At 31.5% G+C, this 22,750-nt stretch overlaps 2 protein-coding genes across 2 annotated transcripts; one reads left to right on the forward strand and one right to left on the reverse strand.

Annotated features, from left to right (window-relative positions):
* Window positions 1-5,635: 5,635 nt before the first annotated feature.
* On the forward strand, window positions 5,636-6,683 carry LOC112735242 (uncharacterized). The gene is made up of 3 exons (XM_025784806.2): window positions 5,636-5,979; window positions 6,097-6,218; window positions 6,327-6,683. Exons 1-3 carry the CDS (start codon window positions 5,809-5,811, stop codon window positions 6,463-6,465), a joined length of 432 nt encoding a protein of 143 aa, XP_025640591.1. The 5' UTR covers window positions 5,636-5,808; the 3' UTR covers window positions 6,466-6,683.
* Window positions 6,684-13,094: 6,411 nt separating this feature from the next.
* On the reverse strand, window positions 13,095-22,078 carry LOC112735249 (1-phosphatidylinositol-3-phosphate 5-kinase FAB1B). Its single transcript, XM_025784812.3, has 11 exons — window positions 19,950-22,078; window positions 18,797-19,534; window positions 18,567-18,720; window positions 18,112-18,459; window positions 17,034-17,885; window positions 16,604-16,935; window positions 16,255-16,378; window positions 16,063-16,182; window positions 14,274-15,779; window positions 13,860-14,126; window positions 13,095-13,745 (listed from the first exon to the last, which is right to left on the reverse strand). The coding sequence occupies exons 1-11, from the start codon at window positions 20,570-20,572 to the stop codon at window positions 13,419-13,421; spliced, it is 5,391 nt and encodes a 1,796-aa protein (XP_025640597.1). The 5' UTR covers window positions 20,573-22,078; the 3' UTR covers window positions 13,095-13,418.
* Window positions 22,079-22,750: the final 672 nt, after the last annotated feature.

The following is a 22,750-nucleotide window of genomic DNA, read 5'->3' on the forward strand; positions in this document are numbered from 1 at the left end:
CGGGTGTTCGAATCCCGCCTTATGCATGCAGTAACCCATTGGCTAGCAACAAATCCTTAAATAGAGCTCAATACCGCGGTCGCTGGGAGATACCGTGGAAAACAAAAAAGACACACAAAAAGAGTATCAAGTATTAACAAATGAAAAATAATTTTATAAAGTAAAAAATAAAAATTTAATCATTATTAAATTTTGTATTATATATACCTATTTTAATTTAAGGTGATTATCAATATGTTCACTTTGACAGAGCTTGATCACATATGTGAAAACAATGCATGAAATAACTACAAAAAAAAATCAAAATCATTGGAAGTAATAACGTTACTAAAAAAAGAGAGCAAAAGTGTAATTATATTCTTGAATGAGATAATAGAATTTACATATAATAAAAATTATAATTTTAGTAGTGATTAATATCTTATTTTATCACTTTACATATCTTTTCATTTAAATTTATGAGAGAAAAATACAACACATTTAAAATAATAGTAATTACATTTATCACCCTTAAATTCATGAAATGCATATAGCCCCAAATTTCAGCCTTCTATATATTATACTCTCTCTTTATCATAATAAATATCCTTTTTTAGTTTTCTTTTTATCAAATTAAATGCTGTTTTCGAATTTCAATACGCATTAATTAGTTACGTGCATGATACTCCACATATTTATTGAAAATGTCTTGTAATTATTAGTAAATAATATTTTTGTCTTTTTCGTTTAAATTTGTATATATTCAATAAAATTCAATACAATTAAAATAAATAATTAATTTAAAATTTTTTTTTAAAATTAATTATTTATTTTAATTTTATATATATGTTTTGAACAAAATAGAACATAACCGATCAAGTGATTAAGGCCGTAACCGATTTTACAGAATAACGGTCGGATGCCACATTCGATACGTTACCATATTCTATAATCGTGAATTCCATCAAATAATGTTCCATAATGAACACTTAATGCCGGAAAAATGATAACTTCAATGGACAAAGATTAAAAAAGAGAGACAACTACTAGGTAAACATACAAAAGGAGTGTCTTGTAAGTTGTCTATTCAGCCTGATTTTGTATTTGACGAAGTTGAAATTTTTCATCTCTCTACTTCTTTAAATTATAACCTCGCTTTGAACACGAAGAAAATATATATATAGGCGGGTTCTATGGTGGCATGGTGATAGATGGTCAAAAATGACTTATGTTTGACTATCCACAGCCATATGACACCTGTAGAGTGGTTAGTGTATCCAATAAGCACATGAAACGTAAGTCAAACCTAAAAGTTATTGTAAGTGCAGTAATAATGTGTGGTTTACTGCAGGAATATTTGAGAGATCTTGACATAAAAAAAATATGGATTTCATATGGACCAGGGTGTTGGTAGTCCAAAAATGATTGGATATCAAAAAATGTAGATGCCAAAAATAAAATTACTATACAACATAATGATATTTGATTTTAAATTTTAAATTTAATTTTAATACACTATGAGTTGTAAAGCGTTTTACATAGTCGTACAATTATATTCATTATTTTTTATAATTATTCACGTTATTAATATAAAAGATAATTGTTTTTGCTAATGTAACATTATATAATTGAATCCATGTATAAAATAGTTTTATATTGACAATATAATTTACACTGTTGTATAATTATATCTGTCCTTTGAATGACCATTTACACAATATCACAATCAATAAAAATAAAAGTTACTTTTAATAATGTGGCATCACCTAATTAAATATGCATATAAAATTATTTTATTTAAATTCTTTTTTAGACAAGTGATATTTTTATCAAATCACGTGAAAATGTCAAATTTCTTTGTGTGTTGTTAGTAACACTTGTATGGAATAATTCAAATTTTATGAGATAGAATTTTTTTATAATTTACATAATTGCTTTAATAATGTTTTTTTTTAAGATTTATATTTTGATTTATTAATTTTTATTGTTAATTATTTTATTTTTAGTCCAAAAAATCTTATACATTTATGATTTTTTTGAATAAAATCTACTGTAAAATGAAGATTTTGAAAAAAAAAAATCATTTTGCATTGATTTAAGAAATTTAGTGTTATTTAAATTAATATTAGTTAAAAACATTAATTTATAATCTATTAGTTTGGATAATTTAATTATTTATAATTTTAAATTTTTTAATTTATTTGTTGAATCAATTTTATTCATAATTTACGTTTTTATTATCAATCAACTTTGTTAAGTAATTTTTTTATTTGTAGCCAAATAAACAACTTATGAGTCATAGTCTTGTTTTTGTTTTTTTTCAAAATTTATTTTTTAGCTGAAATTTATTATTTCAAAATATATTATGTCAATATATACAGCAAAATATTTTTATAAATAATTAAAAGTAGACATATATATAGGGACGGACCTAGACAAATGAGTAGTCCCCAAATTTTAAAAAATTATATTTCTATATGAGATATGTATTTAAAAATTAAAAAAAATTATGTAATTTAGTAATTTTATATGTATTTTTTTATTATATGATGAATTTATGTCTTAGTTGTTTAATTTATCACTAATATTTTTTACTTAATCAATTTAATATCATACTCTCAAGTCTTTGTACTTTTTAAATTAATTTTTATATAATAATCTCTATATTATTTTTAAAAAAATCATTTATTTTTTAAAAATAATTTATTTTTTAAAAATCATTTATTTTTTTATATTAACATATTTGAAATTTATATTATTATATTAATAATTATTTACGTAATTATATTTTAATAATCACATTATATATTTTAAATATTCTTTTCTTGTAAAAAAAATATTTATTTTTCTTCTAACTTTATGTTGTTAAAAGAAAAAAATTTATAAAAATATCTTATATCTTATATTTTATAAAGGTAGGTGTCTTTCAAACAATTAATAATTTATAATTTATTTTTAAATTTTTTAAAATTTTTGAAAGAATTAATTTTAATTAATAAAATATGTGATAATTTTTAACTAAACACGCTATAATTTATTGGTATTTTATAATTTATAATGTATTATTGATATTGTTATATTTCTTTATGTAATATTAAAAATAAAATTATGATATATATATATATATATATATATTTATTTATTTATAAACTATGAAGCACGAACACTTTGCTGCCATGTCTGCGTGTCGGACACATTTCAGACACGACACTCACCAACACTCGTCCGACACGCGTATCTACTGTGTCCAAACCGTGTCTCAATAAAAAATAAAAAATTTTTCTCCGGACACACCTAAATACCATCACGTGTCAGCGTATCCGATCTTATTCTTAATATATTCTTAAAATAAATTCATTTATATTTTAATATCAATAAAATATTAAAATATCATTACGGTTTATAAAAAAATACTTTATATGTATGCGTATCCTCGTGTCATGTAAAATCTTAAAATTTGCGTGTCGGCGTGTTCCGTGTCAGCTTAAGCTAATTTTGGGATTTACTAATGATCGAACTCTTGACCTTTCGGATCTAGAGCTTTGATACCATGTCATAATACCACTCATCCCAAAAGCTTACGCTAATGAAAAAAGATAACACTAATGGTTATATCTCTAATACTCACTAAACTTCTATTATACGCATTGCATAAATATTTCATTAACTCCTCGTATTTTCTCATATATTATATAATTGCTGATTAATTAATTCACCCACCCTCTCACCGTTACTTTATACTTTGTTCCGGTAATAAAAGAAATTGAAGAAAAAAAAAAGAAAAATTAAGGAAGTCTTATATAACAAGATAAGATGCAACTTGGAAGTGACCTATTTGAAAATTAATTAAAAGAAAAGGATCTATATGCTGACGCATCGCCCATGGAAAACAACATATACATACATACATACAAAATCAAATTAATTACTATGTAATTATTAATTAATAATGCTTCCAATAAGGAAGAAGTGACTAAGAATAGAAATTGAACCAAAACCTGTGGGCAGAATCTTTTGTTAGGAATATAGAATCTCTTGAGTATGTGCATCTCCCACATACATAAACTATTGATTTGGATTCCTTATTCTTGCACGTAACATAATAAGATGTGCAATAATGCTTCTCATAATTGGGTTAGGTTTAAAAATTTCATTCAAATTTTGAGATGCGTGCCAAGTGGATAATAACTCATATATGCCTTTGTTATCTTCAATCTTCTATATATGGTGCAAGTTAGAAGGTCAAGCATACATATTATGTCACACCATTTTTCTCACAATTTTCTTTTTATTAAAAAAAAGAAAAACATGCTAGCTAGTTTAAATGTGTAATTACAGAAAGAATCCAACATCCAATAGGTTAGTTTCTGTCTCTTTTAATTTCCATTGCGGATAAATTTGGTGATATTAATTATATTGTAATATTTTAATTTGATATATATATATATATAAAATCTTTTTCTTGTATTTTTAGATGATTTCAATATTACATGTTATAAAATAAAATATAAAATATAGTATAGATTTAGTTAATATGTATCTTACGGCACATAATAAACTTATTATTAGTAGAAAATTTTAAATATTTTTATTTAATAAATATAAAATAAATATATTAAAATTTTAAATCTTTTAGATTTTTAACAAAAAAAATTTTATTTTGTAATCTTAACATATACCTTAAAGACACAAAATAGATAAATCCATATAGTATTACTTAAATTTTATAAGTTAAAAGTCTAAGAAATAAGTATATATTTTTATTACATTTATTAAAATTATATAGTTTTACAAATAAAAATATATCTTTTATCCATCTAAAAATAACTTACACAATTTATATCTCATTTCCTATGAAAATTGCAAATATGAAATAAAATAAAGAAGTATGTCCAAATTAACTATGACAATTTAACTTTTTTTTTTTTATAAATTAAGTATAAAAAAGGAACAATATGTCCAAATTAAAACACACTAATAATTAATTAAACTTTGTCTGAGAAAATATGTGAAGTACATTGAAATTACCACAAATATAGCAATAAAAAAAACCATGGTTGCCACCTAATATTGACATGGTGAATGGACCAACCCACCAATTGATAGGAGAGAGACATTTACAAGCATTAACCTAATTCTCTGTGATCTGGACTTCACCGGCACTACATTTTCAACACACAATGACATCTCATTTTTCTACATTATCTTTAAAAATTTAAACATTTGTTTAAACAACCTATGAGTTCAAAGAGAAATGGATACAATAATAGAAACAAGTTTTTTCTTTTTTTTTTCTTTTCTAAAAAAATATTAATGTTATTCAAACATATGAGTGACTAATGAACAAGTTTGGCTCCATTTGTAGTGATCTTAAATTTGAATTTAGAAAATATAATTTAAAAAATATATAAATAATTTTTAAACAAGAAGTTTCTGATAATAAAATTCAAATATTATTAATATTTAAAAAAATTATGTTTAATAAATTAAATATGTTGAATATAATTAAGCATATATCTTCCTATAATACACTAGATGGCTTATCAATAATAATATATTAATACATCATGACAAAACATGATGAAACCAACAATAATTGAGTTTATTATATAATAAGGAAAGAATACAAAACCGGTGCTTATACCACTATTAGTATAATAAACAATTAATTATTTGTCTAATTAATCGTGTCATGACATCATCATATTTTCGCTATATATTAATATAAACTACCCAACAACAATTTCATTCTTTTCTTCTTCTTCTTCTTCTTCTTCTTCTTCTTCTAGCCTCTATATTCTTGGAGAATAATTAGAAACTTATATTAAGATGGCTGTTAACTGTTCTTCAGCTCAAATCTCAATTAAGAAGTATGGTTCATTTCTAAAACATGCAAACAAAGATTTGATGCCAAAACAAAGCTATGTCCCACAAAAGAAGGGGCAACAAGTTGGTGGTGCTCTACCATTGAGGATCACAGCATCATCCATCAAGAACAAGGTCAAAACCTTCATTCTTATTCCTTCTTTTTCTATATATTATATTCCACATAGCAAGTTTATTAATTAGTGAACAAAAAAAATTATGTTAATTATGTTTATTTTTGGATCTAAATAGGTTTATGAGGATGAATCACAAGGCATAATTTGCTACCAAGATGAGAATGGAGAAATAATTTGTGAAGGGTACGATGAAGGACCTCGTTATCAACATCCTTTTAGGCCAACCTGTCATCCGAGGTAAACAGAACTGTCATAAAATCACTTATTTCAAAATTTTAAGCTGTTTGACAGAAATACATAAATAGTTATATATCTGATCGTAATTCAACAATTTGTTTTGTTTAGGGATGTTGAAATTATGAATCTTTTTCTAAGACAAAGTGGAATTCAGATTGTTAAAGGGGAAGAAATCAATCTCAATCATGGTGAAGTTGAAGGTGTTATTAGTCTAAAAGAAGATTTAAACTTGAATGGCTTTTCTTAGTGTTAGTTAGTGTGTATGTTTTTTAAGAAAGGCATGTAAGAAAGAGCATATATGCATAGAAGGTTTGTTCCTCCAGCATAGTTTCATGCAAGTTGTACAAATGTTAATAATAATAACAATGACAATGCCTTTCTTAGTGGTTTTTCTTTTTCATTTAGTAGTGTATGTAATGGATATTGTTACTCTTTCCCTCTATGAATAACTCTCTTAGCTTTTAAGGTTTAGTGCGTGTATAAGAAAGAATTTAATTTTGATGTAGTCTCACACGTGCATTTAATTACATAATATTATATCAGTAAAAATAATTATTTTTACATTAACGGTGTGAATAGTTATCTAAAAGAATAGATACGATTGCACCGTTGTATAAAATACTTTATACGGTTAGTGCATTAAAATTAAACTCAATATAATTTAGAGAAACAAAAATAATGCCATGTTTCTTAGTAAATTGTAAAAAGAATAAAAATAAAAGAGATAATAATCGAATTGATAGAGATTATGAAAATAAGGATTGAACGAAAATTATTAATTAATATTTGCTTAAATAAGTTTTGGTCTTTATAAAATATGCATATTTTTGTTTTATTTCATATAAATTGTGTTTTTTGAGTTTGGTCTACGAAAATTTTAAAATTGTCTATTTTAGTCTTACCGTTAATTTATTTTGTTTAGTATTAACGTGATAGGTTAAGGGCCCGTTTGAAAACTTTAGAAGTAATTTTTTTAACTTTTGACTTATAAAAAGTAGTAGTATTAATGTTTGGTGCAATTTTTAAAACTAAATTGCAACTTTCTAAGAAGCTATTTAGGAGTTTATAGAGAAGTTAAAAAAAATGACTTCTCTCATAATACTTCTACTTTTCATCATATTTCTATAAAATAAACACTTTTAGAGTTAAAAATTCAAACACAAAATAATTTATGTATAAGTTACTTTTAATAGAGTCATTTATTGTCTAAGTTATTTTATCAAAAAAAATTAATTAAGTTGGTTACTCAAACTAAGCTTAATACTGATGTGAATTTTATAGATACTAAAGTTTATTTAAATCTTAATAATTGCTAAAACTTTAACTTTGAAAGATGCTAATTATTTATGGACATAAGAGAGATTTTAGAAAAGGAAAGTGGAAGAATGATGACTTCCTAATCACGAAGCAAAAGCATTATTTATGTGCATGCGTCAATGTATTATATTATTTTCTCTTGAATAAATGAAGGATCTTACTATTTTATTTTGTCAATAAATCACCCATTTATGTGAACACATAGACTTTGACAATGGTAACATCAAATATCTTATCTCACCAAAATGTGAAAGAAGAGTTGGTTGAAGTCCTTCTTGATAATTGTTATTTTTACCATAACCTTTTATTGTTCTTGCAATAAATTATTATTGAAAATGTTAACTTCTTATTGAAGTAAACTTTCAAGAAATTATAAATTGCCTGAAGTTAATAGTAGCTATGCATTTATAAATCAATGGCGTGTAGCAAAAGAGAAAAAAGATAATGGATTAAGATTAATGAGAATTGAGAAAGTTAATAGAAAATGGTCTTAACGGGTATATAAAATATATGTTTTTAGATATAATAATTTTATTGTTGGTAGATGCTTTAAGATTCTCATATAAAGTGTTTTATGAAAAAGAATGTTTTTTAAAAAATATGAAGGTGAAGCTATTATTACAAATATAAAATGGGAAAGTATGAGGAGCCAATGAAATATTTATACAATGTGTATAATGGAGGTTTATGAAGTATTAGAGATATAATTATTAGTGTTACATTTTTTCATCAACTGAATCTTTTGGGATGAGTGGTATCATGCATGGTATTAAAGCGCTAGATTTGAAAGGTCAAGAGTTCGATCCTTGGTGAACCCAAAAATTAAACTAATTTTTCGAGAAGATGTTTATTATCTCTTGTACTCGGATGGTTATTCTAAATAGTATAGAGGATGTTCATTGTACACATTGTACAAAAAAAGACATTGTAATTTTTATTTATAACAAGATTATAATAAAGTGGTTAACTAGAAAAGAAAGTACGTCTTTTGAGCAATTGAATCTAAGAAATAAAGTTCATGCAATAAAGTATTTGGTACAAAATATTAAGATTAAGTTTAGGAGCACCCGTAATTTTAAGACAAGAAAAAAAATGAAAAAGTAAGATTATGACAAATAATAATTATTGGGTGAAATGGATCACATACACATAAATGTATGATAATGAAAGTGGGATGAATGAGTTGAGTCTCTGAAACTAGAATGATATAAATGGTTAATTGATTAGCATCGTAAAATCATTCGGGAGAAAATCAAAGCAAAATAAATATAATCTTTGGAGTGTTCAACAATAGACGAGAAAAGATTTATGAGTTAATAGTCAAAATCATTCTTGAAAGATACTTCGATCTCCATTTTCGTCTTTGAAAGATAAAGTTAATCAAAATAGTCCCCGAAAGATAATCGAATTATTCACGTTTGTCCTTCCGTCATCTCCCTTGCTGAGTTGGCTAACGTTGGCTGACGTGTGACGTTAACTGCTACCGTGACAAACGACGAAAACGACGCAGTTTTGATTGAATGGCCTCCGATCCTTGATGTGTCGTCGTTTAGTGTCCAAAAGAGATTAAAAATGTTGCAAAGCATCACCCCACCTCATAACAACCTTCTCTCTATGCGTGTCATCGTTTAGTTTTGATTGAATGCTAACCTCTAAACTTAACACTGCACTCACTCATCCCTTTTATCAACACAACAATGGCATCTTCTTTCGCTTCAACTGCTTCTTCCGCATCTTCTTCACTTTCCACTCCCACAAAATCCAAACCCAAAATTAATCATTTCCGCTTCTCTCACTCCAACCTCTCTTTCCGTCTCTCTTCTAAACCCAACCTTCCTTTCCTCACCAAAGTACCTTTTTTTCTCCATTTTTCATTCTTGCTCTTATCAATGCACTAACCCATATCCAAATTCGATTTCTTTTTCACTTTTTCTTTTTGGGGTTTTGCTTAATGTACCACTTATTCCCCTAACTTGCACTCTTATTTACTTAGCTAATTTTGGGAATTTGACACTTATAAATTTTATATCTTGCATAATTCATGTGCTTTATGATTGGGGAGAAAAGAAATCAGCTTAATAATTTGTTTTATTTGGTAATGATTAGTGTAAGGTTTGAGTAATTAGGCACTAATTTGGTCCTGATATGCTGTGAAGGAATTGAATTGATGTGAAGAATTTTTCTGCAAGCATTTACTCTATAAGATTTTCATGATATGATATGATATGATATGTTTGTATATATCTGTGTATCTATAGGGATTCCCACCATGTCAAATTGTATGCCCAAGGGTGAAGGCACAATTCGATGAGGTACCATAACACTCCTTATGTTCCTATGAAGTTTTTCTTGGTTTTGGTTAGGTATTGTGTTCTATGATTAAAAAAAAATGCATCAATTACCAAAATGGCGATTATACTTGTCGATTGTTAAATGAAGTGAATGATACATAATCTGATAGCCATTTCATACTTACGGGAGTTTCTTCCTCTTTTCATGTTTGTTTTTCATTTTCAATTATTTTTAATGTTCTTTTTTTGCATTTGGAACAAGGTTTCTCTTAGTTATGTTCATCTTCAGTCAAGCACGAATTTTAATTAATCTTTTAATTATCTTTGTAAGGAATGCCATGTATGTATGCAATATCAGTAATACAGGATAAGAATGACAAAAGGACTTAAGAGTATTGTCATGACTGGTTGAAGAGTATTGTCATGACTGTGCAAAGAAGATGGTTGTGGATGCTGAGGAACATGTTAGACAGATGCAGCTGCAACTGGCAGTTGTTGCCCCTGGTGCAAATGAGAAAGCCAGACTTAGGTCCTCTCCTAAATCTACTGCAGCTGCACCAGTGGCTATCTCTATTGAGACAATCAAGAGGACAAGTTCAGCCACTTCTAAGAACTGACCAACTTTATGACATTCGTATCTACTCTAGACTTTCAAACCCCAAAAAAGACTAATAAATGACTTTGATTAGAAAGAAATGTATTCTGCTTGACTTTTTTTTGTATGGGATACTTGCTTTTTTTGCATAGGGCAATTGAAGTTTCATATTAAACATTGTGATTAGCCGTGTATTTGAAAATTGTATTGTGCCCTTTTATTTTGGTCTAGCCTTGCTTTTAGGTTTGTATCCTCATGTAAAACCTTATAAATTTGCTGTGGTATTTATCCTTAAGACAATGTGACAATTAGCCTTCTATGGCAACACAATGTTAAGAATACTTTGATTACAGATTGTGTTTATAGTTTAATATATCTTACTGCAACAGTGATTCTGATTAGTATGCAACATTTGATGGATTAGTTTGGTCTTAATCTTAAAAAATCAAATGAAAACATGTATTCTCATTCAAGCCATTCAATTCATTATACCATGACATATCAATAGATTTTGGTTTACTTGAAAGTACGTAACAAACAATACAGGGTTACATTAATGACAACTACCACAAATATGAAAATTATTAGCAGTTTCAAAACTTTAACTTCACCTTTCAAGCTGCCTAATCTCCATTCATCATAGTCACTTTCAACCTGCAAATCAGTTCTATAATCTTTCTTTGTTCCACCTTCAGCCACCCCTTGATAGTCATCATCATCGACCCACTTAAAGTAATTACAGTGACTGACTGCCCTTCTGCAAATTCAAAAATCAGAAAACAAAAAATTGAAAAATATCTAACAACACAAAACAAGATGAAAAACCTTTAGCTTTTTCCAGAACACTCACCCGATACTTTGGACATGCATGGAATAATCTATTTGGGTTCTCTGCTGTCCCAGATTTTTTTATCACCACAGCCTTCAACCCACAGAAACATGATTCCTCAAGAGTTTTCTTCCTGGTTCGCATTGAAGCGCTGTAACCATTACTGCCGTTCGATGGAAATGAAACACCAGCACTACGACCTCTATTTCCTGCCTCCATCCTCGCCGCAAACCAGCAATTTCAAGGTCTACCTAAGTATATGACCCTCTGATTGTTGAACGCGACTTATTTATCATTGAATTGAAGATTATGGTTCAAACACTAAGGGACTGATTTGAACTGTTTCAGCATAATTACCTTTTCAACAATAGCAGGGGACACCTAGGCGTTTGCCACGGTGGCAGTTAACGTCACACGTTAGTCAACGTTAGCCAACTCAGTAAAGGAGATGACGGAAGGACGAATGTGAATAACTCGATTATCTTTCGGGGACTATTTTGATTAACTTTATCTTTCGAGGACGACAATGGAGATCGAGACATCTTTCAGGGACAATTTTGATTATTAACTCAAAGATTTATTTATGTTTTATCATGTAATTTTACTTATTGTTTGTTCGAAGGTCTGTTTATGTCTTAGTTGTTAGTTTTCTAGACCATTTTAATCTGATGTGTATTTTATTTAATTTGTGTTTATCCTTAATAGCATTGTCAAAAGAGATAATTCACAAATTAAATCATCTCTCTCCAAAATTGGATCGAGTTTGTAGCAACGATCTAAAAAATATATATAAATGCAGAGATGCACATGGTCCGGTCCGGTTCGGATCCGAACATTTTAGAGGTTAATTTGGTGTGATTTCACCGGGTTTAGAGTCGAGTAAGGGTCTCAAAAATAGACCCGGTCATTATTTAGGGTCGAGTCCGGGTTAAGGCGAACCTGGTTTCACCCGACTCATGTACACTTTAAGGGAACTAAAAAAGGTCAATATTATATTATATTAATTATAAGTTTATAAGTTTTTTGTTTTATTTTTAATCACACATGTTGAATTAGAAAATAGATCAAAGAAGCATCAAATTTGTATTTATAGACAAATTCAAGTTCAACTATAGATATCAACTTTTCGGCAACAAGTTTTTTTTATAAATAAGTACATCATAAATAAGTTTTTTTTATAAATTATTGTTTAAAGCTTTAAAAGCCCGGTTTTCATCTGATTTGGACCCGATATAATTGTAGCCCGATAATGTTTAAGTTTCATCGAGTTTAGAGTCGAATTAGAGTCTAAAAAATAAACCCAATATATATTTAAGACCAAATCTAAATTATGACAAACTTGATTTTACCCGGACTATGTATCCCCTAGCAGAGAGTATATATGATAAGGTTTGGACAAAAGTACCAAACCCACCTTGGACCTTGGTATCTGCCTTTGATTCACTTAGGAATCTATTTGTCATGCAAATTACAATTTGTTTTCTTCCAAAAACAATACCTTTTTTGTGAAATAGAATTCTGCTGATGTGGTTTTACTAATTAACTACTCTTCACCAAAAATTGGTAGTTTGTAGTTTGTCATTAATTAAAACAATATTACAATAATGTTACATTGACTAAATTATTTTAGTAACTAAATTCAATTAAGTTTGTTCAATAGTTTATTGACAGAATAAAAACCAGTTGAAGGGGAAAAAAAAAGATGCATAAGAAGAAAAAGAAAAAAGACTTTGTTAAACTTAGTTACAAAAATAACTTATTCATCCGAATTTTTCTAATTAAAATATCATATCATCATAGATAACTTCTGAAGGCAAGCAAATGAAATTTGAGATATTCAAGAGTTGAAATTGAATCTGTATACATTTATATTACTTGATTCTATAAAAAGTGACTAGTTTTTGTACAAAGGACTTCAATCAGAGGATATCAAATACTTTTACCCCTGACAAACATCATGTGGCTTCTAACAGCCCCCTTCTTTTTTTTCCTTTTTTCTTTTCTGGTATTCTTCCCAAAAAAATAATAATTGGAAATATCTAGTTGAACAGATTACAATTGAACCAAAAGAATTCCTATATAATATGAGAAGGGGAAAAAATGAAAATGGAAATATAGGGTGAATAATATGACCCCAAATTGGAACTAGAATTTACACAAACACAGAATCATTCAACTGAGGACCTACCTTGAGTGTAATCTTCACCTAAATCAGACTGTGATGAACTTCCAACTATGGCTGGAGGTGACCACTGATCAGGAAGCATGAGAAAGTAAGTGGTCATCGCTTTCCGGAACCTTTTCTTGTACTGCTTTGGCGATATAATCGTCGGAGATGCATTCTTTGGCCCTCCGAGGATGCCGGAAGCCTTTACCCATGTTTCAAGATGCTTGTCCCATGTATACTGTCTCATGAAATCAATGATCCCAAGAACTAACTCATGCTTCTCTTCATCCACCCCGACGAGTAGCGAATAGTCCATTACATCAACCGACTGCCAAAAAAGGAAGAAGATAATGCTTAATTTACAAGAAAAGGTTCCCTCCTAAGCAAGAAGCCAATAAGAGAAGGAAGAAGAATTTCAGAGTTAAGAAGTTTTGGAACTTACTGCAAGAAAGCCGGTATCATTCCAGACGGCTCGCTCTAACAACCGTTTTGCCTTGTTTCCCACGAAAATAGGAGAAGTCGGCATTGCTTCAATCAAGTTCTGGTCTAGCAGAACTTTGTTCCTCCCGTTAGGATCTGGATTGTACCGGGACCTGGAAGATCCTTTGAGATCATAAAGTCGCGTCACAGTTCTCCTAAACAGAAGATTCTCCATAACCAAAACATCCATCTTTGATTCTTTCCCTCCTTTGAGATGCTTTGATGTAATCTTTTTCAACAAAAAGACATTACAAAATTTAGTGGCTAAGATGATATGTAATACAGATTACTGAATCTTTGCATGGTGGTTCCATTTTTTTTCTTTTGAGGCTCTAAAAATCAAATTTAATCTAAAAAAGGCTCTAAAGACAAGTACCTGGTATATGCCAAGAATCTTTGCGAGGCATGTGGGACTTCCTGAGCCAATGGATTCTGAAAGATATTTGAAGTATCCAGGCCCGAATTTAATGAATGATTCAAGCTCAGTTTTTGTTACTTGTTTAATGACGAATCGATCATCCAATGTTTTTGCAAAAAATACATTGCTCTTCCCACCTTGAGCTTTCCATTTCTTACAGCGACTCAAAGATCTTATATAATCAAACTCTGAAGGACAGCAGACCCTTCTTAAGGCTTCAAATCGCTTGGCATAATAACAAGTCACCAAATATCTTACTTTGCCGAGGGGACCATCTTCTCCGAAAGAAACTTTGGCATGCATCGTCTTTGAATATAATGTTGGGTCTAGCATCAATGAGTTACGAGATGGCATTGACAATAACATCTCCTCTACTGACCCGAAACTCTTCTGAAGATCAAAAGCTATTTCATCAGTAGAAGAGTATGACTGTAAGGTGGTTGATTCAGAAAAATATGATGAACCTAAATCACTCGCATCTTTCGGTCGCTCTACATCATCATTCAATTGGGAATGGTATTCTGGTGACGTCAAGGCATAAGCTATAACACTTGAGGGTTCATCATCATATATTGGAATGACAGTGTCATTAACACCAATAGGCAGAAGCATCCTTGCACCACCTAGGAGTTCCAGATTCCAGAAGGATGATACATAAACCGGATTGCTGTCGACTAGTGTATCAAACTTTGTTGTACTAGAAAAAAGATTCTTGTTAAACTGGCGATAGAAGTTTAAGAAGGGCATTGCTAACCAACTTGAAGAGTCTTCCATGTTATCTTGACCCTTAGAAGAAAAGATACTCTTGTTGGCATTCTGGTCTTCGGCATGATCCCCAACAGTGGATGCTTCTTTCAGCATCGAAGTTGTGGTAGCTTCTGCCAGAAATGAATCAGGCTGTGCCGAAGAGTGGTCTCCACCTGTCCATTTTGCATCAAGTGTATCAGACAAACTAGACATGAGAGACATTGGTCCTTCAGACATTGCTCTGCGAACACGCAATTCAGGTTCTAAGGGCTCAGATGGATCATATATGCTTTTGCTGATTGGAAGATTAGGTTGGTCTTCTTTCTTATGATTGGTATTTTTGGGCATGTCGATATCTCGATGAAATGCAACAGATTGGGAATCTTTTACATAACCCCCTCCTACTCCTCCAACACTTGGGCTTCTTTTCAGCTTTTTTGGATCACCATCAATAGAGTCAACACTTTTGAAGCGGCTTCCTGCTGTAGTGGTCACGCTTATCTGATTTTCATCAACATGTATTTCCTTATCCTCTGAACTTGTACTGCTTAAATCAGTTTCATCGCTAGACTTGAATAAGTTGACCCCAGTGATTAGGCGGCTATCCCACATATATGACTGGAAAAGTAACTGCCTCCGCAATCGATAAATTTCCAGAATGTCAATCTCAGGTTGGCCCTTTCTCTTTTCCTGGTTCAAAACCTTATGAAGCATTTCCTGATAAACAGAAAGAAACGATTAAACCCACAGTAATTAAATTCAATATAACTTCTTCCCCAATAGGACAACTAACATAACAAGATTACTAAAACAGGAAGAATTCTAATATTATAACAGAAATAAATGGTTTTATACATATAATGGTTACTAAATTAGTTATATACACAAGGACACTGCAGGGCACAGAACCTGAAAGAGTCAAGCTGTAAATTCGAGTACAATTACCAAAGAGCTCAAAGAGTCAAGCTGTAAATTCGAGTACAATCACCAAAGAGCTCACCTCAAATTCCAGTTTTTCCCTTTGCAACATTCCCTCCAGTTCAGCCCTTGATCTCTTCTCGCCTATTTTGCTAAGACCATTGAGTACCTCGGAGAATAAAACCTCTGCCCGTTTAACCATCTGTAACAACCAGATATTAGGTCCACTATGATACAACTAAAATTTAAGATCCAATACAAAAAAATACTGAACCTCATCTGATTCCTTTTGTATCCAATCCTGACTCCCATAATCAAAATCAAGTTTGTGTGGGGGAAGGTAGACTGAGTGAACATCAATTGATGCATATCGAAAGCAAGCGACCATATTCCCAAATCTGCACATGAAATGTCAGTGTGATAATTAATTAATCTCAGCAATGATCAAAATCTATATTCATGCATGGCATAATAACACAAGTTTATATAGTTTTCATAATGCCACTCCAAACCTATTGTCCTCCATAAACACCATAGTTTTGTTATAAACAGGTAACACCTATAAAACTTGGACCAGATGCTTTGATAAGTAAAAACATGGAAATGGGGAAGACTATAACTACCCATAAAAACGTAGACAATCTCTGTGTAAAGAATGACCACAGCTTGCAACCCTGCTGGCTGCAGCATGGTTTGAGAAACTGAGCTCCAAAAATTTCCCAAATGATAAACCCCATGCAGCATCAGACATTACTATTCTCTGTGTAGCAGAAGGAAAGCCATTGATTCTTGGACACCGCAAGCATCTATGCCACATCCAAATCTTTCCCTCCCTTTCACCAGGAAGGAGAATTTCTGGTAGTTTCTTGACTGATATGGTAAGTGTTCCCTGTTGATGAGTATAACAATACACATGTGCTTCCGATGGCATTTCACAAGAATGGCATCGAAAACTCTGAAAATAAAGAGATTTGTTGTCAAAATTGCTGCCATGATTGTAACATATATATATATATATATATATATATATATATACCCAGAACAAACCATTACCTGATCAAACAAATGGTCCCGAAGAAACCGACCCAGTGGTTTATCAAAGCTGCCATAATATTTGATTCGAAAGAGCTGGGATCTCTCACACATAGTTCCCTTCCACACGCACCGAGATGACAAAGACACCAAAATGCTTTGATGGTCAGAGGGTGATGGAGGAAACGCTTCTTCCTCAGGAACCTTCTCTTCATTTGTGATTCCAGCCTTCTCAGGTTGAACATCTTCTGAAGATAACTCTAACACAGTTGATCGGTTTGTAGAGATTTGCTTGAGATCATTTTGCGTAGTGTCAGCTAAAATACCATGATCTAATTTCTCTGCAGGTCCATAACCGTTTACAGTAGGATCATTCATGATTCCCAAAGAGTTGTTCACTTCAGGAGTTTCCTCCTCCAGGGGTTGTGTGGAGTCATTTGTGTATTTACTAGGAAGAATTTTCTCATTGTATGAACCTGGAATTGCATTTCCAGAAGCGACAATGGAAGAATAAAAGGCAGTTGTATGGCTGATACATGATGCAGATTGCAAAGATTCACAAGGATCATCATTAGGCAAATAGGATTCAGTACTGCTGACACTCTTAGTTCTCCGTGGTCCAGTGTCGGATTCAAGCCCCTGAGACTTTTCACTGCTAGGAGCAACGAAATCAGGAACTGTTGAGATTGACCTCTGAATGGTTGATGTTGTATTAGGAAGAGGCAGACTGTTAAGCGGAATTTCTGGGAAGAAGACTCCTTCATCAGCAAGAAAAGATGTCTCCAAAGCCAGATGGTAAGCTGCAAAAACTGCATACTGAACCACATGCTTTACCTTCTTCAATTCTTCCTCATCAGCACCTTTAAGTAAAATCTGTTCAACGATGTCAAAATTAGAAAAATATTAATGATGCGTAGTTGGTAGTAATGACAATTAAGTTATATTTTTTCCTTAAAAAAGGCACATGCCTTGTGGTTGCTAGTGCACACACATTTTACATGATTTGTAATTTACAAGTTAAAGTCTCCAGAAGAATTTTTTTATAATAATAAAATAATAACAAAAAAATTTCATAAAATAAGATTAGATTAGAACTTACTGTGCAACCCAATGGCTTTGGGCAGCCGTCAAAAAACATCAATGTTTTCATTGGTTTTTTACCACCTTGAGCAGCAGCACTACTAAGATTTTCAACAAACTTTTCAACATGAAAAGCTTCACAGTAACCCAACTTTGGTGATGAAAGATGATCAATTGAAGGCACAATTTGAGTGCCTGTGCAACGTGCTATGCGCTCCAGAAGTGGCCTCTTGACATTAAGTACCAGAGATATGTCTTTTGCAAGAAGATATTCCTGTGCATATCTCGAGACTGATTTCTCTACCAAAAGGATATTTGGTTGATGAGAGGCTATCTTTGCCACTGCCATCTTCAGATGGTCCATTTCCTATATAGAGAATGTAAATCCATTAACATGAACTCGTGATAATAGCATTTGCACCACAAAATGAGCAAGTTAATAAATAAATAAAATAAATGGATCGCAATTAAAACCTGCTGTAATAAGGTATCTACACTAGACAACAGATTAGCAACACGCTGGTACTCAAGAGCCCCTCCAAGGATCAACAAGCGAGGTTTATCAACTTTTGATGTCATGCGACGATGAGCCACATTCTTCTTACAAACAACTCCTTTAACAACCGTACTGTAAAAAAGAAAATCTGATAAGTATGACAATATAGAAATCACGTGCAGAAAATCAGATAAATTATAGCATTTACCTTTCAATGCGGCTGCCACATGCAATGCATTTGACTTTCACATTACCAGCTGGGTCCATCCCTCCACTTTTGCTAGTATCTGGCTTCAATAAAGTAGCAGCTTCCCACGAGAGAGATGTGATTATTTCCATCCAAACGTTTTCACCATTGTCTTCAACAGGTAGGTTTTCGACCTGTAACAGCTGAGCCACCAATGCCCTAAAATGTCCATCTACTACATTCTTCATTACCTTCTTCTGCTCCTCACTTGTCCTATCCTTGTGGCGATGCTCTCCACTTCCAAAACTGTTTGAATTGCGCAGATATCCCCACTCACCAATGGCATTCCCATTCCCGTCATTATCTTCATCATCTTCATCAACAAAAAAAGTTTCTCGCTCGTCTTCTGCATCTTCTGGTTCAGGAGGGAGCCAGAGAAGTCCATTATTTTCAAAATCAACAGGTTCAGCATCAACATCTTCTGAAACATATAGTGAGGAAGGTGCTTCATTTTCATATATATAAGGTTCATCCTCACTCTTCCCAACTGCTGTGTTTCTTTCTAAACCCTGTGTGTCGAATCCATTCTCTGAAGTGAGATTTGCATTACCGTTATCTGCATCAGGATGCACTTTCTGCGAGCCATCAGTGTTGCTTATTCCTTCAAACTCAGCCTGTCCATAGTAGATATTCACCTGAGGATAATGTCTCATCTCAGAGTCTAACTGATATACACCATACTCATCCTCATCATCACTCCTGAAAAAAATGCGCATACAAGCCACAATAATCTATTAGAAAAAGCAGCAGTCCTCAGACATGGGATACTTTAAACACAGAAGTTAGTGATCAGCAGAAAATGTGTGGCCTAATTAAACGAATTTCTGATCAATCCAGAAATAACATCCACATATTTAGATTGTTTGGTTGCTAATTAATTTCACATCCTTTGAAACAAAATTTTAATGTTATCAGTTATCAGATTTTGCATCTTGAATGCAGTCATAATTAGCTATAAACACATAGTTATTACACACTATTTTTTAGTTTGTCATAGACACAGGAAGAATATGATTGGCTAAATACTATTTATATAAAATATAACACTGCATGGAACACGCCTAACTAAACAAATATATCAATGCTTTTGATGAACACAAGAACCAGAAAATACCTGTTCATAGGGAATTCAAATTGCTTTTGTAATGGATCCCCTATGTCTCCTGCAAGATCATTCCTCCCCCCTAATGGAGGTGATAAAACTTCCCTATCAGTGTTGTTTCCACTCATAGGAGACTGATGCAAGTTCAGACACGGACCCTGTTGCATTTGTTGATAAGGCCCGGCTGAATAAGGCATGGAGAAAAGAGTAATATTAGTACTGTCAGCAGTAACACTGGTTTTACTGCTAACCGAGCTCAAAGTTGATAATGTAGCACTGCAATCCAGATTGGAAACCTGTGTATTGTTATTAAAAGCAACTACTCCTTGCTCCCATTGCTTGTAACAAAAATTGCATACGCGAATCTTTTCCCACTCATCCCAAGGATTGATCTGGCTGGTAACTGGAGCAGGAATTGAGTTTGCAGTACACTTGTTACAGAAAATTCGTCCACAAAGGCGACAGTGGTGCCTTCGATTGAATAAGGTGAACTGGGAATCACAATCGTAGCATACCCTACAACTCTGATCAGGCATCCAAAAATCCCTGGACACATTTGCTGGTTCGGATCGCCTGGGAATCCATGATTTGATGACGTTGACAATATCAGAAAATGTCTTGTCTACTACATCCATTGACAAGCAATCTTGTTTCCCCACTCATTATGACATGCTCATTCGCCACTTACAGCCGACCACATTCAAAATGGGAATCTAATCCAAAATAAGGAACTAGAATCCCAAAATGGATACAATCAATCCCCAAGATCCAAAGCTACTGCGGCTGTTAATGTATATAAAACTCAGGAACGAACCCGTAGAATATTTATTCCTTCTATATCCACAAACAATCCCTGGTGTTTTTAAGGTAATTTATGTTCCTCCATTCCAGTCTATGAAAAAACTACATCAACAACTACACTCTTCAAGAACAAGACCAACGGCACCTCTATCAAACCTTTGGAATTCGAAATTCACAAAAGGAAGCCTACTTATCACAGAGTTTTCAGTTCAACTCTTCCGCGGATCACTCTTCTATTACTAAACAAGGTACTACAACATAACTAACTGTATATCTAAACCAACCCAAGTCAAATTAATAGAATGATGAAACAAATCAACAATCACTGAATTCAAGAGAGAGACAGAGCTCATACCAGGGTGAAATCCTTTCCATACCATCATCACATACAACTGGGAAGAAAAAAAAAAACAAAACACACCTCAAGAGAAATTCCAACTCAAAAATGTCAGACTCAGACTCATCTCTCCTCAATCATTCCACTTCTTCTCCCCATTGCAAAGAACAAACCCATCAACCAGGTGGCAAAGTGGTTAGCAAGACGCAAATTTTTCAAACCTTGGAGGGAAAAAGAAACCACAATTCCTGAAGCAATATTCAAGAAAATAACCCTTGTTGACCAATATCATGGAGAATAGAGTTCCATCAAATGCTGATCAAAAGGTCCTCATTGAAACCATATTCAAAAGTCACAATCAGATCCAAACCAATTGCACCAGCTCCCAAAAACACAGAGAATTGGAGAGAGCATTGAAGAACGTAAAAGTTGGAAGAGAATTGTCTATTCCAGGAAACAAACACCGACTCAGAAACGATCCTTTCGGCTTTTGCAGATTGAATCTTCAACGGCTTCAAAATTTGATCTTGATCATGAGCATGATCATCATAAGAATCGTCATGGCACAAAATGTGTCTACGATTAATATCAGATAATCCAAGAAGACGAAGAAGAAGAAGAAGATTCACAATAATAATAACAACAATAACAATAAAAGTAATTAACAATGATTGATTGGATTGATAGCTGCAAGAATTCTGTTCCAACTTTGTGGAACTTTATTATCCGTTCGCAGAAATCTGAGAAAAAAGCAAAAGGGATTATTGGGAAATATTTGGGGCTTGGAATTTTGTAATGGGAATTTTTGAGTGATGACTTGTTTCCATTTTCTCTTTCTCTTTTGGTTCCATCATTTTCTGATAAGAAAGGAACTTAGTAGTTGTGTTGTGTTTTCACAATTTAATTGCCATTTTTTTTCTTTTTTCTTTTTCTTTTTCTTCTGTGACCCCAAGACACAGACCTCACCTGTGCATGACAAATTCAAATTTAGCAACTCAGAATTAAAATTAATATTCCTCTGTATTTTTTATTTTTAAGAATAATAACATAATATTTTATTAGTATGTCATTATCATCTTTAATTATATTTAAAAATATTTTTTAGATATACGTAAAAAATTTTTATTTATAAATTATGTTTAGATATAATAATATAAAATTTTTAATTATTTATTATGTTAAAATATTTTTTTAAGTAAAAATGATTGTATCTTATTTTCACTTAAAATATTTTGTTAAACACACTAAAATTAAAATATATATTTTATATTATAAAAAAATTATTATTATTTAATGACATCTAAATAAACGCATACAAAAAATATAAATTTACTTTGTAGGTTATTGTGTAAAATTATTTTACATAAAATCTTGAATTTATTTGAATAATATTCAAGGTATAATATATTACAATATATTAGTAATTAATGCCTTTTTGTGTCTATAATTAATGCATTTTAATTGGACTAAAAAATTACTCTCTTTTTGGGTCCATTAATTCAGGGTTTAATTTATGTCCTTTTGTGCATGTTTTGTTGATAAAAGGCAAGAGCAGTAATTCGTCTCCGCATGACTAGTCAGAGTGCACAAAAAGGTAGGTTTAGAAAGTCAAGATGAACATTTGATTTCACATAAAGAAACCTACAATTCCATTAATGCCCCTCTTGTTTATAAT

The sequence above is a fragment of the Arachis hypogaea genome, chromosome 2 (assembly GCF_003086295.3).
Source record: "Arachis hypogaea cultivar Tifrunner chromosome 2, arahy.Tifrunner.gnm2.J5K5, whole genome shotgun sequence".
Classification (NCBI taxonomy): Eukaryota; Viridiplantae; Streptophyta; class Magnoliopsida; order Fabales; family Fabaceae; genus Arachis; species Arachis hypogaea.